The sequence below is a fragment of the Miniopterus schreibersii genome (genome assembly GCF_964146895.1).
Source record: "Miniopterus schreibersii genome assembly, chromosome: 3".
Taxonomy (NCBI): domain Eukaryota; kingdom Metazoa; phylum Chordata; class Mammalia; order Chiroptera; family Miniopteridae; genus Miniopterus; species Miniopterus schreibersii.
The window spans coordinates 85,523,349-85,542,097 of NC_138103.1; the positions used below are offsets into that span (position 1 = coordinate 85,523,349).

The window sequence follows — 18,749 nt, forward strand, 5'->3', positions numbered from 1 at the left end:
GCTGCCTCCTGCACGCCCCCGACTGGGGATGGAGCCCACAACCCGGGCACGTGCCCTGACCGGGAATCGAACCCTGATCTCCTGGATCCTAGGTTGACACTCAACCGCTGAGCCATGCCCGGCCGGGCTATGGGTCTTATTTAAAGGATGTATTTTAACTATGCCAACTTTCAATATCTAAATATTAAAACATAAATATACTTTTGTTTTAAATAGGAATAGTGCTTTTCTTTCTTTCTTTTTGCATAACAGTGACTAGGACAACATATATCTAATAATTGAAAGATGTCATAAATTCAATTTCTTTTTCTATTTCATTTTAAACTGGAATTTCTTAAACTGGATTATCATTATCTCCCTTTATAACAGACAACTGAGCCTTGAAAATATTTACAGACTTTAATTGCAAAGGAGATACACGTAGTTAAGTTGCTACTTTTACCCTTCACTGTTAGCTTTGCTTTGATATGAGAGACCCTGGAAGGTGACTCAACCAAAAAAGGGAAACAGTGACTCCAAGGTCAAGAGAGGTGATGGAGTTGGGAGGAGAGGATCTGAGAGCCTGAATCCACTGGGCACTAACCAGCTGAGTGACTCTAGATATTTAAACTGTTTGAGCCTATTTCTCCTGTCAGTTTCCTGATTTGCAGACCTCAGATGGAGGGTGTGAGGAGATGCACACAAGCAGCTGACAGTGCCACACCAAGTGTCAAGATGAGCTCCAGGGTTCCACTACTTCACGGTGGGTGTTCTTCAACTAAACCTATGTAAATGGCGATGGGAAATCTCAAGGGTCAGGTGAGTGGAAACCCACTTTGGAGGAAAATAATGCAGATGTCAGCTCATTTCTAGATTGAGTTTGTGCTTTCAGGTGGAATTCCTGAAACATTATCTAACTCTTCCATATTTTTGACACTTATACCTGTGGAGGGCCCATGCCATACGATTTTAATGTAACAAAGCAGATGTGGGAAACACATATTGTTGGCCAGTCCGTGAACTAGATTCTAGATATGAAAAGATAAATTACAATTCACCCCTTAATCTCTTTGCACTGGGACAGTTGAGATGTTACCAGTACAACACAAAACTAATCCTGTCCATGAAAATAGATAATTTTATGATTTTTTTCTTACTTGATCTCTCCTGCACAAGAAATCTAGATTTAAAATTTTTGATACATGATGTTTTATCTTTAAGAAAGAAAACTGTACCAAATTAAAGGAAATCACCCAAATAGAATCTGTAGGAAGTCAAATTACTAACCATCTCTGCATACGACTGCAAGCCTTTTAAGAAACAGATAATCACAAAACTCTTGGTTCTCCATGCAGCTATCATATGTTCTGATGTATTATACAAGTATCATTCTACATGTTTAATATAATTCAAAACATCTAACACCTATAAGGAGAAACTGCTGTGTGTTTGCCTCCTTACAGAGAAATTTGCACTGGGACGGTCCGGGTCTTTATTAAGATGCAATGTTATAAAATTCTAGATATTTACATGGAAAGGAAATAAAACATTAAGAAGAATTTTCTTTTTCCACTTAATGGAGGGAACACCAAAGGGCCCTTTTCAGGCTCTGGAAGGGCCACATAAATCTCCAAAAGAGGTAGTAATGTATTAAACAAAGGATAACACCAACCGCAAGGAAAAAAGAAAAATCATAGAGCCAGGGAGAAAATACACTTCCAGGCTGGGAAGCTCTTAAAAGTCCTGAGCCAGGAAACCTCCCTCCCGCACCAGGCAGGGGATGTCTTTGGCTCTCCAGTGACTCCCCGCTAAGTTCCCCTCAAGTTTTCCCTCCCTCTGTCCTCCATTCTCTGCCTCAGTCCCCAAACGTGAGGCCGCAGGAGGATGCCAGCATCTATACCTGAAATTGCCAGACACAATCAGACTCGGAGGCATGTTTATTTTAAATGCCCCCCCCCCCCCCGCACCTAAAATAGGCCACATTTGTAGGCAAAGCCTAGGGATTTCAAACTACGCCCGGAAGCTCATCTTACAAATTGGGGGCCAAGCGCATAAAAGAACAATAGTAACCTGCAGCCAAGAGCACGTCCCTTCGCGCGGAGCGGTTCGCGGGGGGCGCGCGGGCCTGCGTGGGGGCCGGGCGCCCGAGCCCCGAAAAGGAGCGCTGCCGCTTTAAAAGGCCGCGCGCCGCGGTCCGGCCTCCCGCCCCCGGGCTCCAGCTGTGATTGACGCTGGGCGGCGAGAGGAGGCGCCTGGCGCTAACAAAAGTCCGGCCGCGGGCGCGCTGCGCCGGGCCGCGCGTCGCCGCTCGGTCGGGGCACCCGCAACAAGTGGCCGCCGCGCCCATCCCCGGGGAAGCCGCGGGCGCGCGAGGGTGCCGGCCAGGGGCGGGCGGTCCGGGGAGCCCCGGCCACCCGCGCGGCGCAGCGGCCACCGCAGGGGAGCGGGGCGGGCGGATGGGGACCCGGCGGCGGCGGCGAGGCGAGCCTCTGGGCGGCCCCGGGGCGCGGGCTCTCCGCGGCGCGGCGCCCGCCGGCCGAGGACGCGGATTCTAAGAGCGGCGGCCGCCCCCGGCCCCACCCGGAGCCGTCGGGGGTGCCAGGAGGGGACCGAGCGCCCCTTCCCACCGGAGCGCACGGGCGGCTCGCAGCCGGACGTCGGCCCCGGAGCGCGGGGAATGCGCCGCTAACGGCCCCGTCGGACGGGCTTTCCTCGGGCGGAGCGCGCGGGCGGTGCGCCCCAGCGATGGAGTGTCCCGGGCGCCGGCGGGCATGACGGCGGCAGGATGGGCGCGAACAATGGCAAGCAGTACGGCAGTGAGGGTGAGTGGGCCGCCCGTCCTCGCGCCGCGCCGCGCGCCCCTCCTTCCCCGCGCCCTCGGGTCTGGGAAGGAAGGCTCTCGCCCTCGGCGGCGGCGCGCACCCCTCCGGCGCTCGGTCCGGGCCGTCACCTTCCCTTGGGCACGGAGTGCTCGGGCGCCCCGAGGATGTTTCCGCGCCCTAGGGGTGCTTTTTAAGCAACTTCCCAGGTAGCCTTTGGGACCGCTCCAGTTGCAGTGCTGCCTGGTGTCTGAACGCCTGTGCCTCAGCTTTCCCACCCTGGGCACCTGGGCTGTAGGAGGATGGTTTGGCAGATGGAGGAAGACGTTTGTGTTTTTTTTTCCCCAAAATAACGAAATGAAAACTTTCTCGGGTCTTTGTGCTCCCGTCCTCTCTGTGCTCTCCTGTAGCAGGAAAAGCTTCTGGAAGAAGTAGTTACGTTTCCATTCTCTGCCCGCTGCCCCTGGGTGACAGCTTCGTGAAACTGACCACCTCTGGGCCCCCGGGAGACGAGCAGTGGCGGGGGCTTTGTCTGGGTTCTCTCGGGGCTCAAGACGGGCAAAGGACCATCTGTTCCATGGGGCTGGAAATTGCACAGAAATATTGCCTGTCAAGTGGGGACTTGGAAGTTGGAGAAACTTTAAACTCCGCCTCCTCCTCAAAGGAAGATGGATGTGTGGGTTGGCTTCCCCCTCGCCCCTCCTCCCCCTCTTTGCATAAAACTGGAGTGTTGTCACCCCGTTGATGAACGGCATGCCCCCCGATAGGCATATGGCAAAGGCATTTTCCTAGTTAAAATGTTAGGAGGGTTGGTCTGTCCTGACTTGGCCGGAGGGGCGTGGAAGAGCCGGGTCAGGTCCACAGCGCGCCCCCGGAGGACGGGCGGCTGTAACCCGGCCCCGCGCCTGCCGACGGGTCGGAATGCGGAATGGCTATTCAGCATGTGGCGTTTGGGAAACTCCTACCATGCTACTCAAAACTTCGAGCTGCGGCCACAGAATGTGGCTGTCTCTCCCCTTGTTTGTGGCTGTGCTCCTTCTCAGCAGCTTTGTGAAATTACGGCAGAAACCCACCCTGGAAAACCATATCCACAAGAACCTTTTGTTTAAGTCATTCTCTCCCAGATCATCATGTTTTGAATTCCACATATATGTGAAATACATATATTTCCTTATTCTGAGCAGTTATGTGAGATATTTTGGGGGGGGTGTGTGACAATTTCATTTTTGAAAAGTTGAAAGGTTGTCTTTTTCGATAGCAAATTTGAAAGTATGCCAAAAAATTTTAAAAAAAGATTATTGGAGAATCTTAGCCACTCCCCAAAACTTCCTGGAGTTCATGTTTTAAAAGCTTGTGGAAAAATGGAAGATCAAACCTTCTTACTCATTAAAAAGCTTTCAGGGAGTGGAGTGTGCTTGTCAGCTCTGGGTGTGCATACATTATGCTGCTTGAACACTGGGGAGGGGAAAGGACACCCTAAGAGGTATGCAGAGTGGCTGCTCTGTGTTCTTGAACAAAACCCCTGCGCACTCCCCCTGATCTCTGCAACTCGCTCTTACATCCCAGCATTCTCGTATTGTACAGTGTGTGGTGTGTGACGACTTCCTGTCTGAACAGCAGAGTTTTCAGCCCTTGGGAGAGCGAAGGAGAGACAGAGAACTAATGTTCTCCAGCTGTTATCCGTAAATGCTACCTCTGCATTTTCACTTCAGCTGAAGTGAAATTTTACTGGGATCAGATTTAGATACACTGTGGATGGTTTATAGGAAAAACCTCTTGGGCTCAGCTGATTTAAGGGGACCAATAGGAAGTTTGGGGAGGTTAACTGAGTTTTGGCTGGAGAGGACATATTGTATTTAGTTTGCATCAGCTCTCTTCAGATGCATGGAGATTCCTCTGATAGGCAAGGCAAAAATAGAGAAATAGAAGTAACAAGAACTTAAATAAATCTTTTCTCCTCCAGTTACACTGAGTGTCTCCTAAATAGGGCTATGATACATATAAGTGGGTATGGTCAGTTTTGTTACACTGTATTAACAGAAGGTAAAATCTATGCAGATAAACCTGTTGTATTTGATGTTTCAGTGCTTCTTTCTTATATAAAACATAAAATCTCAAAGCAAGGGAAAAACCCCCTAGATATAGTATCTCTATTATCACAGGAGACAGAATTAAGACAATTATAGTAGATTTAGTGCAATTTAGGCATGGTATATTTCAAACATAAAGGGCAAATTATCAATAAATGCATATCCAAAGAATGCATGGAGGTCGCTCAGTTCTAACACTGGTGTGTGTATATACTTTAAAAATTTGTGATTTAAGTAGATATTTTACAGTTGACACCATCATGTAAATGTGAACCCCCGTAAATTTTACAAACAGTGTTGCGTTACTGTAACATTTAAAACTAAAGCATTTCATATATAACCTACTTGCTCTTACTCCTGGAAAACACATTTTTTGTTGAAGCAACAAAAAGACCTATTCCCAGACTTACTTTAGCGGGTAAAATGGGGCAGAGACTCGCTGCTCAGTGTGATCCAGCGGCCTCAGCACCACCTGGATGCTTGTGAGAGGTGCAGAATCTTGGGTTCCTCCTGGAACTACTGAATCATTTATCACGTGCACATTGGAGTTTGGGGAGGTTCCTGTGTAGAGAGCGGAGCATTGACTTGGGAGTCTGGAAACTTGATTCCAGCTTTAACTTAGCTACCGTGACCTTGCTCAATTCCCCGAAATCTTGGGGTCTTTCTTCTCTAGAGTGAGGAGAGAAATTCCTTTTTGGCCTGCCTCGTCACGATCTAATCCTTGAGCATGTAGTCATTCATTTTATTTTGCTCTTCAGGGACAGTTTAAGGGAGGAGATTAGCCTTGAGGGGGGACGTGTTATAATACTTAGGGAAGTTAGACTGTGATTGCCACGAAATCAGTAGACGCCCCTCTTGGTTTTGTCATTCCCTTTATCCCTCCTCTCTGTCCCCACTCATTCTTACCTCCTAACTTAGTCAGTTCTGAAACCCCTGCTTCTCTCCCTGTAAATCAATAATACGTGTTTCCAAAGGGTTTTGTTTTCCTAAATACTTAGTGAACATTTAGGTTAATGATTTAATTCACAACCTTTAGGCAGACTGGGGTTTTGCTCCAGGAAAAGGTTGCCTTCCCATTTCCAATTATTAGCTTTCTAGAAACGTAAGCAGATGTCTAAATGATGCGAATGCTGTGGTAAATTCTTGAATGGAGGCCTGGTTTTTTCTCTTCATCTTTTTTTGTGAAGTGTGACTTTCAGCCCCTCTGTAGAAGTCCACAGAATGAGGGGTGGAGGGTGACTCAAAGCCATCAGAGCCATCAGCTCCGACTGCAGTTAAGCTGAGTAAACACATCCCTCTGTCCACGTGGGAAGAGCGGAGCTGCCTTCCCTGCCTTTTAAGGTTTCTGAGCCTCGCCCTCACTTACTCATTGATTTCATTGTTATGCTTATTCTACGCCTGCATGTCTGAGACCGGGATACTTAAACTGTTAACAGCTCCTCTGCAGAATCCTGTGTGTTATTGAATTGCAGCTGATGAGGTCGCTGTGATGGGGTTTGACCCTTGATAGCTCCCCGTTCTATCAAGAGCCTTGGGTCCCTTTTCACAATCTCACATCTGTGGTGTCAGATATGAGGAGAGCCAGTTGCTTGAGCTCATAAATCATCACAAATCTATCACCACCTTGGGAAACATATGCTGATAATAATAACGACAGCAACTAACATTTATTAAAAGCTTACTATGTCCAAGCATGATTCTAGGCCCTTGACATGCACTGACTCACGTAATCCTCATGAGGATCCTATGGGGCAGGCACTCCTAACATCCCCATTTTACAGATGAAGAAACAGCTGCAGAGAGGATGGTCAGTTCCCAGGTTCCTACAGCTAGTGCAGGTGGAGTTGCGACTCAGGGCCACGTCAGTCTAAGCCCTGAGTCCTTTATTCATTCATTCCCTACTATGTGCCAGAACTCTTCTAGATTCTTGGGTATATCAGGAAACAGATAAAGGTCCTGTCCTCATCAGTCTTATCTTTGTGTGTGTGTGTGTGTGTGTAGAAAGGGTAGTGGAATGATTAACATGCGTTTACACACACACACAGGATAATTCAATAAATCATGTGATACATTCCAAGTAGCTAAATTTTCTGAGTAAAGAAAATTGTCAGATTAAGATTATTCAGACTTGGGAGGAAGAGGGTATTGCGATTTTAATTAGATTGATCACTGTGGGCCTTATTGAAAAGTTGGCATGTAGACCAAGATGTAAAGGAAGCGAAGGACTGCCCTTTGAGGCTTCGTCGAGCATGCGGACTGTTACTTTGAGCCGCTGTGTTATACCAAGGTGAATACGCTTTACGCCAGAGAGCATAAATCGTCATTTCATGCGAGGGTAGCATCATTAGTCTTCTAGAGTCGGCTGCCATGGAACAAAGTCAGTCTGGCCACTGGGCGTATTTTTGCCAAGAGCCTTTGCAAATATGTTTTATTCAATTATATGAGACATTTTGTGAGTGCTTTTGGGGGAGGGGAAGGGAAGGCTTAGGACATACTCTTCTTGCTACAATGGATAGATGTTGCTTGATTTACTGGATATGTAAGGATACCTCCAAAAGTCTCTGTTAATTCTTAGCGAGAAGTATGTCTTTGTCTTTTGTCTCCAGTAAATAATTTTATTCTGATAAAAATCAGAAGATAAATGATACTGATTCCACTGTTTGGTTCAAATCAAAGCATTGGTGCAGCTGACAATACCATCTTTGGTCTGACAATGAGAAGATATTTTCAGAGATTTGGGGAATCTTTCTGCATGTTTAAAACAAGAGAAAGAAAAGAGAGGTAACATTTTTTTCCCTTTAGGAATTAACTCACAAAAACTTTGTCTTAACTCTTCCTGTCCTTTGAAACAGAGTGAACTCTGGCTTGATTTTGAGTAATTAATAATCACTTTTTAAATTGAATTTATTGGGATGACCCTGGTTAACAAAATCATACAGGTTTCAGGTGCACAATTCTACTGCCCATCATCTGTGCACTGTATTGTGTGTTCACCATCCCAAGTCAAGTCTTCATCCATCACCATTAATCTCCCCATACCCTCCTCCACCTCCCCCCCCCCCCCCCCCCCGCAATCCCCACTCCATTGTTCCTGTCCAGGAGTTCTTTCTTTTTTACTTTTTGCTGAACCCCATCACCCCTTCCACCTTTCACCCCCTCCCACAGCTGTCAGCCTGCTCTCTCTCTATGAGTCTGTCTCTATTTTGCTTGGTAGTTCATTAGACTCCATATATGAGTGAAATCATATGGTACTTGTCTTTCTCTAACTGCCTTATTTCACTTAGCATAATGCTCTCCAGGTCCACACATGCCGTCACAAAGGGTAAAATTTCCTTCTTTTTTCTATGGCCCAGTAGTATTCCGTTGTGTAAATGTACCACAGCTTTTTTATCCACTCATCTATTGATTCGCCCTTAACTATTGGTGTCTTGAAAGCTGTTTAAACATCTCTGCTTAAGTGGGCGACTGGTGGAACTTTCTAGATATCATGATTCTTAAGATGGCATTGGGGATGTATTAAAATACACGACAGCATCTTGAATAAAAACTACAGTGAATAAATTCTCTGAATCATGAAGAAGGGAATAAATGGAGTTTAAAAACGTAATACATTAAAATACTTGAAGAGCTGTCTCGAGGAAAATTAAATTTCAGAGTGCTGAGCAAAGACCAGTGTGAATTGCTAGAAGATATATTTGGTTCAGTCAGAAGGAGAGCTAATGATGAGAGCTTCCCTCATCTGAGATAGGTTCCTTAATAAGGCAGTGAGCCCTCCTACATGGCAAGGCGGTGATCACATTACCGGGTGTTGTGTCAGAGACTTCTGCATTGAGTACGGGGTCTCCCATAGAGCCCTACACCACGTTTCCTAGCAAACACTGTCACGTTTGATAAAATGGCATTGTTTTGTTCTAAGTCATATTGCTGCTTTTTCTCCCTCAAATACATCTGTAGCATTTTAATTGTTAAAAGTATTCTCTTAACCCAGTTTGTTTGGGTTAACTCACCCACCCCTTTCTTTATATCTATCTAGATATATTTAGGTATTAACTGGAAAAATCTACTGATTTTATTTATTTCCCTGCTTTCTGCAGGACATAACCTCCTGCACCAAAAATTGGTTTGATAAATGACTTCTATTTTCAGTGCAGTAATGGATACAGACTCCACCTACAGTGTTGCTATTACTTTTATTATTACCTTAAAACAAGTAGATCTACTAAATTTGAAGCAAGTCCCTTAATTGTGCTTACCTTTCATGTCTTGACTAAATGTTTCAACTTTGCATATAAGACTTTTCATTGGTATTATTGGTTAGTGCTACTTGAGCAGAAGCTACAAATGAACTGGAGCCACACAGAGTGATACACTTTTGTTCCAGGTGTCCCAGAGCAGCACATGGTTAATGAAGTCCATGTCAGCTGAACTTTCCCAGAATGCAGCTATATTTTTTGGTCGTGATTATACAAATTTAGACTTCTTCCATTCTCTCACTGCATTAAACCTCTAGGTAGAATAAGCCTTGTGCTAAAAGTTTAGTGTCTCACTGAGAAGCCGGCCAGGGAGGCCAGCAACTTCAGAACATGGTTGTGTGCACTCCCAGGAGGAACCCGCTTCTGCAGTGTGCTGAGTGTGGCTGTCAGTGACAGGGGGGACGTGTATGTAAAATCTAGCTCCTCGCTAAATAATGACAGCCCTGGACAGTGTCTGCAGTTCTCAGGATACCTGAAGGGTGCACATATTTTAAACCAACAACCAGAACAAGCAGGTAGATTGGAGAAGGAGGAGCTTACACCTTTGGGGAAAATTCAACATTTTGTTAAGAGACTTTCTCTGATTGTTCCCTCAAGTCTTCATGTCCCATTTTTCATATGGTTGACTTCATGGAAAGTGAATCCTGTGGGTTCTGTGTGTGAGGACCTTGGACCCCCTCAAGGGGGGGCAGAAGTACCTGAGCAGCCTGGGTTCTTCCCAGGCCTGCAACACTGCACCAAGGAGAATGGAGGCCTGGGGCAAATGCTTTCAACATATGCTAGTTCATACCCCAAAGACTACAGCTTTCAGACTGGGGACATGAATAATCATTAACCATCCCTGAATTTTCCTCGCTAGTGAAATATACACACATGGTCCACATTTCCCAGTTCCGTGGTCGAGGTGGAGATTGTGTCTGTAAATCTTTACTAGGTTGTTCATCAGGTGTGCTCATTCTATCAGTTTCTATTTACATTCTAAGCCACTACAGAAATGGAAAACAGTTGCTAACACTGTGTGAACTTGTAACTTTAGAAGCCCTGAGCAATGTGTAGAAAAGTTTTTAAAATATTTTTTTGTTTGCTGCCCTTTCTGTGGTAAATTCCTTTGCTGCATCCCCCCACCCCCACCCCCAGGCAGATGTAAAAACGTTAGGAATATTTCTTATGCTTATGGCTGCAAAGAACCCACTTTCTGGCAAGGTGAAGTCAGGAAAAGGGTAGAGTTGCAGTTGAACCTTTTGACCCAGTTGAGTACTTGAGTCAAATTGTGGGCGCAGCTGAGTTCAGTCTAAGACTGAGGCCAGGCCTTCCCCTTCCAACTCTCAGAGGTAGCTCAGGCCTCAGGAAAACAGGCCTGTGACTGGGGATAGGGTGGGGGGAAGAACAGCCCACATTCAGTGGTTGGGGATTAGGGCATTGGTTGCCTTCAAGTGTAAGGTGTAAGGAGCAGACTCACCTCTTTTCTTAAAATTACCTTAGGTCTCAGAACAAAAATGATTAATAATAGACATCGGGTCAATGTGGTTATTGCCAAAGTTATTATTACATTTTTGGTCATTTTAATAATAGTAGTTAACAATTATTGAGCACTTACTAGGTGCCACTTCCTCCTGTGAGCACTTTGCATTTATGTGTAGTTCACAGCAGCCAGGGCAGTGGGCTCTGATCATCCCATTTTAAAGATGTCAGCACAGAAGCATAGAGGCAGCTGACCCTGCCCAGGGCACACAGCTGGTGAGTGGCTCAGTCACATGTGAAATCCCCAGGGCCGTGCTAGAGTCTACGCCCCTTTCCACTGTGCCCAAGACCCCCTCCACCTTGTCATTGCTATTGCGGCCCAAATTCTTCCCAGTTTTTGTTTTGTTTGTGTTCTTCAAAGAATTGCAGTGATGGAGAAATGGCCATTAAAACAAACAAACAAACAACATGTTTTATGTATCAGGTGACCAAAAATAACATCTTTTTAAGGAAACTTTTAAACTCATTTTACCTGGTTCTCCCAAGGACAAATTAACTGCTCATTAGAGAGCTATCTGCAGACATTGGCAGGCTGTCTTGTGTCTATAATGACTTTAGTGGATAAAGTACTTAGCATATTCTTTAGAGTCTACAGAACATAACAGAGCTGAGAGGCTGTCCTCCCAGTTCTTCAGGACTTTATGAACTTTTAATCATCTTTGGTCTGAGATAGCCCTTTACCTGGGATAGCCTTGGTACCTGCCCACAAACCAAGCCTAATGGAAAATAGAGAAAGGTGCATGCACTTTCTTTCCTCAGTAAACAGTTTATAATTCATACCTTATACTTCCTTCTGTTTCAAAACTATGGATTTGATAAGTTCATAGCAGCATTGTTTACAATAGCCAGGATCTGGAAACAGCCCACGTGCCCATCAGTAGAGGAGTGGATAAAAAAGCTGTGGTACATTTATTTACACCATGGAATACTACGCGGCTGTAAAAAAGGAGCTCTTACCTTCTGTGGCGGCATACTGGACCTGCAGATTATAATGCTAAGCGAAATAAGCCAGGTAGAGAAAGATATTATATGATCTCTCTTATATGTGGAATCTAATGAGCAAAATAAACTGACAAACAAAAATAGAACCAGAGGCATGGATACATGGAGCAGACTGCCAGAGGTCAGAGGGGAGGGTGATGGGGGGACTGGATGAAAGAAGGTGAAGAGATTGTACGTGTTCCATGCAAGAACATATATGCATAGCCCATGGACACAGACAATAGCGTGGTGAAGGCCGGGGGAAGGCAGGGGCTCGAGGGAGGTGGAAAAGGGGAGGAAAATGGGGGACATCTGTAATAGTGTCAACAACAACAGCAACAAAAAACTATGGATTTGAGACAGCCATTAATATGGGGAATTATTACAATATCTACGTGAAAAGTTGCCCTTTGGGAGATTCTGGGAGACTTCTTCATGGGCTTGGCCATGGAATTGCTTTGGAAACTATAAAGCATTTCAGAAATTAATCTCCTTCGTCATCACAGGGACTGTGGGAAGGGTGTCCATCATTATGTCTAGTTTAAAGGTGAGGAAACTGAAGCCTTTAAAGATTAAAGGACTTGCCTTGATTTTATAGTGAAGATTAGATGAGTCATTCAGATTCTAAATTTAGTGCACTTTCCATGATTCCATCACTATTCTTCAAGTGCTATAAGAAAACAAGAATGTAATTATGCTAGAGGATTATCACTAGGTGTTCTTGATATTTTAAGCTGCTTATGCCCAAGGATGAAAGTGGGGGTCTGCAGTCATAGGCCCTTTAATTGCTTTTGCATCTCTACCAGAAGTAGAGAAGCCTGGCTCCCTATTTGTCATCTTAGGCCATAGTGCTTAGGGGAACAGCTGCACAGTGATAAAATTGTTATAATGAGACAGAGTGAATTATTGTTAGATAAATGTTCATGACAAAATGACATTGTTCCTTGGGGTGTACTTGATGGTCAGTAAAACTCATCTGGGGCTTTGAGGGGTGTTTCTGTCCTCTGAAAACCTCTGCTGGTGATGATGAAGGTATTTACTGCCGGGAAGATCAGGGAATCAGCTCTAAAATTGGGCACCCTCAGCATCACAGGAGACCTGTTTCTCTTCCTTCTTCTTGTGTGATTTGCTATTGAAGAACCACATTTTTCAGAGGTCTTTAGAAGGATCTAGGTCCTGGGGCAAGCCCTTTAGGATGAGTCATTGAGGTTCTATCATCGTCATGATAGAAATCCATCTTGTCCCTTTAGCCTTTAATTGCTTTACTTTTTATTCACTATCTCCTAGGTAAATTTCTAATTTTTTTCTATTTTCTGTTTCTTTGTATTTATTCATTGCTCCTCCTACCACATGCCCACCCTGACATGACTATAACCATAGTAGGTACTCAACATATCTTTTGTAAGACAATTAAATGAAGAAAAATCCAAAGCCATGATCTTTATTGGATCTAAAAAAAAGCTTATGAAAACCCTATCATGTTTTCAGTAAACTTTTCTTAGATTTTGACATTTTACTCTTAAGAAAAAGTTCCTCTGGACATGTTTTCTTCTGAGAATATTCTAACTTGGACTGTTATTTTTAACATTGTGGTTCCACATTCTTATGGACAGAAATAGTTTAGTTTGTGTACTTAAGGAAAAATAAAATATGTACTTTTAGCATTGCTGAAGACTTTTCAGCTTGACTGATTTACGGTACTGTTGACCTATTTTCAATGATTAGTATTGAGCAGGATGCTACTGTGTATCTTTTATCAAAATCATATTGTTTAGTAGTATTTGTTTAATTGATTTGAAATTGGGTTTATATGACACTAAGTCAATCACTAATCTAGAAAACTTTAAAAAAATTGATCTTTAAGTTAATTAATCATTCCTTTGGTTCTGGAATAAAGGGCCATGGGATTATGAAACTTTTAAAATTCATATATTGAACTACCTTATCACGTCTTTTTCTCTTTTTTGTTATATTAAATATAAAAATTATCATGTGTGTCTGGTTTGGTCTCTAATAGAGCTTCTGTCTCTGGCTTCCCACATTGCTGAAATCAGAAGTGAAATAACTGAGTTGAGAAAAAAAGAAACACATTACTGAGCTGTAGGGTGTGTGGATGTGTACATGTAATGAGACTATATTTAACTAACCCTTTGCTATAAGTTAAGCAAAGTCCCATATTCCTCACATCTGTTTTTTGTAAATAGAGAGAATACATATCGTATGAGGAATTTAAGAAATACATTTAAAGTGTCATTTGTTTCTTTAATAATATGGTATATGTTAGAGGAACAGGTTCAGACAGAGGGTCACCATAAGAATCAAGGAAAAAAAGCAGCACATAGTTCAATATGTGAGCTGTTCTGAGCTGGAACTAGGAGAGAGGTGACTGTACTTTCTGAACAAAGGACTTGAAATGGTCTGTGACATGATATCCATCCACTTGGAACTGTATATTTTAGTTCATTTACCTGAATATGTGCTTAACTCAGATGAATAGGTATTATAATATCTCAGTGGTGGAAATTTTACTCTGCATGATACTGAGCCTGGTTGACATTTGTTTTGAAGTGGTAGCGTTAAATTCAGATGTATAGGCCACATTCATATGCTTGATTTTTTGGTTTTTGGTTTTTTATTTCAAGGATCAACAACTGCTGTGTTGGTGGGAAAGATTTATGTAACCCATTTGGGCAATATTGTGCATACTACTATGCAAATAAATTTCAAGAAATGGCATTTCTGTCCTGAACAGCTTACGTTTCACATCTTGTTTTGCATCCACTTTGCTTACTTAATTATATTTTAATAATTTTTCCTATTTTCTATCTCTCTGGAAAGACCTCTCCTGTTGATTACCCTGCTAGCTTGTTTTGAGAGACAGTATTTCCTTGGGGAGTCTTTCTCCACTCCGAAAGCCGTAACAACATGAACTATGCAATAAGGAGCCAGTTCCTTCCCCCTGGTTGTACTTCACATAGTCATTTCTTTGATACGGACTAATAAGAACAGGAAAAGTCTCATTTTTAAATGCATTGATTGGGGTTGCTTTACTTCCAATAAGGAAAATTGCCTCTCAAGGGGAAGCATGAGTAATAAAGCTACAACTAACTGAATAATTGTTTTCAGTCTAATGTCAAAATCCCCAAGCTGCTGCCCGCAAATCTAATTCAATCTGGGGATCGCTGTGTGTCCACCGTTGTGAGTGGATTTGCATTTGCTGATATGGCTGGTCATCTCTTCACACTAATGAAGATGCATCTCAAATGTTACTGGAGCTTTTTGATATGTGCATGGTTTTTTCCCTCAATGCTATTTGTAAGCATTGATGTAGGTAACAAAAGGGCTTTGGACATTGACCAAGAATGAAATATGTAACAGAACCATGGATATTTGAGTGGCGAATTTGACCTTCAGTCCCCTTACAGAGAAAGAGATTGAAGCATAAAGAAATGAAACAGCTTTGGCAAGGCCATGCGGAGAGCAGGGCTGTAGGATACTAAAATGTATTTTCTTGGTCCAACTGTTTCTTTTCAGTGCTTTTCTCTCTTCTTCGCCATGCTTTTCTTATTCTTAGTTTCAGAAGATTTGGGGTGAATGTAGCGGTTGTCCTACTTCTCTGTCCAGTTAGCCCCTCCAGGAATGACCCGCTTGTACCCCCAGCTGCACGGAGACTGGTCACTGATAGCTTACATCCCAGCACCTCTTCAGAAATTACTGTTGCTCAGGGCGAAGGAGCAGCCCCCATCCAATGACTAGCTGAGGCAGGGGTGCAATTTGGGACCACTTGGAGGAAGCATCATTAGTCCAGAACTCCCCATGGAATTGGCTGAGTCCTTTTTTACAAATGCATCACAGACCAGTTGCTATCTGTGTCCAATATGCCTTCTCCCTTGCCTTTCGTAGGTGTGATCCTGAGGGTACTTCTCTATAAATGCCTGCACTTTAGTTCATTTTAGAGAGTGTTTACTGGGGAACCCACCGTCAGACAATGGAGAAGTTGGACTAGAGTGCTGTTCTGGCATGGGTCAAGGGCAGGATGCCACTGCTGGGAAAAGCATCTTCCTCTTGGGAATGCTCACTGTCCTTAACTTTCAGCTGAAAGTTAATAGACACGCACTGGTTTTCTGCTTGAGGACCTTGTTTATTCCTTTCATTGTATAGATTAGGAAATCAGGCCCAATAGGCTGAAGTGACTTGACCAATAATAGCACGTAGCTAGTTGGCAGAGAAGCAAAGACAAGCTTATTGTTCCCAGCTGATGCTATTGGTGCTGTTTTTGTTTTTTTATTTTTATTTATTTTAATTTAATTTATTATTTATTTTGGTGCTGTTTTTGAAGAGCCATCTTGGAATTTGTTCAGAGTTGGTCAGCTGCTATAACTCAGAATTGACTGCAGATGGGTCTAGAGACCATTTATCTGTCGGATCCATTTTTTCTCTCTAGCACTAAAACCAGACATCTCGATAATTCCTCTCTGGTCCTTTTTTGCTGATTGTCTACTGTTCTTTGAAGAATGATATCTAAAGTTCACCGTAGTTGGTACAGAATATGGAAGAAAAATAGGGAAGTAGAAACATGGTCATAGTTGTTATCACCTGAAATCAGAATTTTGTGTTTCTGGCTGTTAAGAGAATTGGGAAATTGGCAATGCTTATTACATGATAGACCAGTGGTGAGTACGGGGTCATTAGGTAGATGAAACATGCAGGGATGGGTTGAAAGAATCATAAGCAAAGTGAAAAATGACTACAAATTAATATGTAGTCTTATGATCATCCTAAATAATTTATTAGTCATTTTATTATGCTCAAATAATGTTCCATTGAGATAATCAAACTGTTATAAGCTCACAGTCACTATGATCCTGAGAAATTTGGAAGTAATTGAAAAACAAATTATCAGTTGATTATTATGACCACTACAAGGATCCAGATTTTATATAGTTTCCTTGGCATAATTAATCAGCTATTCTTTCAGGAAATATTTTTTAACTCCTATTGTCTGTAAAAAATTTTTTTTAAAAAAATATATCTTTATTGATTTCAGAGAGAAGAAAGGAGAGGGAGAGAGAGATAGAAACATCAATGATAAGAGAGTCATTGATCAAGCCCACAACCCGGGCATGTGCCCTGACCAGGAATTGAACCCTGATCGTCTAGATCCTAGATCGACGCTCAACTGCTGAGCCACGCCTGGCAGGGCCTATTGCCTGTAAATTAAGTTGAAATTTATTTTATTTGGTACTTAAGGCTCTGTGAGTGCTGCAGCCAGGTTCCCTCTCCAGTTTTCTCTTAGGCTGCTCTTCTAGATGCAGCCAAATTAGGAGCTCTCTTGTTCCCCAAATATATCTTTTGTTTTTCCAGATTTGTCTCTTTTGCCTTGCTGTTTTTTTTCTTCGAATATTTCCCCCCATATGTTTACCCATCAACTCCTGTTCAGTTCCATGCTAACTTTTTAAAATGTTATTTTCTGTGATTTCCCATAGATAACACCTTTATTTATAATACTTATCCCTTTATTTGAGGAAATATGTCAGGCCTTCGCAACTGTATAGAGTGTTTCTTCCCTCTGAACCACCCTGATGCTTTATTTGTATGGGATATTTTTGTCCAACTTTGCCTTTAGCTACTTGCATCTCTCTAATCCAATAAATATTTGTAAGTGTTTGTGTATCAGAATCTGTACTAGGTATTGGGAGGGTTAAAAAATATAAGAAGTTGTTCTTGGCTTAAGGGGCCTAATGGATGGAATATAATCAAGTGCTAGAGTAGCCATGGTTGGCAAACTTAAGCATGTGATGGGAGACACCAACATGGCTATGGTGAGCTTTACTGGGGATGTTCACAAGGACTAATTATCTGAGATGACCTTGAATTGAGTCTGGAAAGATAAGTCAGGGCTTGCCGGTCATGGCTGAGGAGGTGGTAGAGGGAAAAACAGAAGGTCAGACAAGGAGGCGGGGCAGTGGGTAAGCTGTGAGGGAGGAGAGGATGGTCTGAGTTGAGTCTCACTCCTGGAGAGGTAGGCAGGGTCACATGGCCATGAAAGCAACATGTAGGTGGGTGGGTGGCAGCAGGTGTTTCGCAGGGCAGCCTGGCACAGATTTAGAGAGAACCCCGGAGAGGTGCGTGGATTGCTGTTTCTACTCACTAACATTACAGCTGGCCTGGAGTACTTCCTCGGTTGGTAAATTTAGGAGAAATCAAGTCGACTTCTCAGCTCCATCCTATTTTCTTCTTGGGAGGCAGCTGCCCTCTGGGGGAAGCTCTTCTGCCCACAAGTTGACCAGCTTTGGTCTCACGCTGCCAACACTTGGGTTCAGTATTAGCCACTTGGCTGTGGACCTAAAACCACAACCTCTGAACTAAAGTTCCTAGAAACAGAGGTGCCATTTTTCTCTCTCTCTGCCCTGCCTTCTTTATTATTTCCTCAATTTTTTTGAACCTGGGTGGGAGAAGGGGAGGTGCTATTCACTGAGCCCTATTGAGATCCCACCAGTAGTGTGTGGTGGGAGCAGCTAAGTGAGAGCAGAAGGAGGGTGTGGGTTTCAGTGATGAAAAGAAGGCAGAAGGACTCTGACTAATTCGCTGAAGAAGATTTGTGTAGTGGAAGATTAGAAACTCTTCCTTCTGGCTTGAGCGGTTGGGTGCCCTGTTGGCTGTTACACCTCAACTTTCTGATCCACCTGAGTTTCCTCTGAGCTGGTTCACGCTCAAGGCCTGGACTGTTAATTTGCCTTCTCATCTGTCTGTCCTTACATCATCACCACCCAGGATCTGAGAGAATTTTTCAGGGACTGATTCACTTAGGCATTTGTTCATCTAAATTGGTCATTTAAAAAAAAAAAAAATCTTTATTGATTTCAGAGAGAGGAAGGGAAAGGGAGAACGAGAGAGAGAAACATCAATGATGAGAGTCATTGATGAGCTGCCTCCTGCATGCCTCCTATTGGGGATCGAGCCCGCAACCCCTGGCATGTGCCCTGATCGTGAATCGAATTGCAATCTCCTGGGTCAAAGGTTGATGCTCAACCTCTGAGCCACTCAGGCCAGGCTAAATTGGTCATTCTTTTATTAATTTATCGAGCCAGCAGATTTTTGTTAAT

At 43.5% G+C, this 18,749-nt stretch overlaps 1 protein-coding gene across 1 annotated transcript in view; it reads left to right on the forward strand.

Moving 5' to 3' along the window:
• Positions 1-2,118: 2,118 nt before the first annotated feature.
• Positions 2,119-18,749, forward strand: part of FBXL7 (F-box and leucine rich repeat protein 7) — a 299,181-nt gene continuing 282,550 nt past the window's right edge. The window contains exon 1 of the mRNA XM_081131645.1: positions 2,119-2,801. Coding sequence (XP_080987771.1) covers positions 2,765-2,801 — 37 coding nt within the window. The 5' untranslated portion in view covers positions 2,119-2,764. The remainder of the gene's footprint in view (positions 2,802-18,749) is intronic.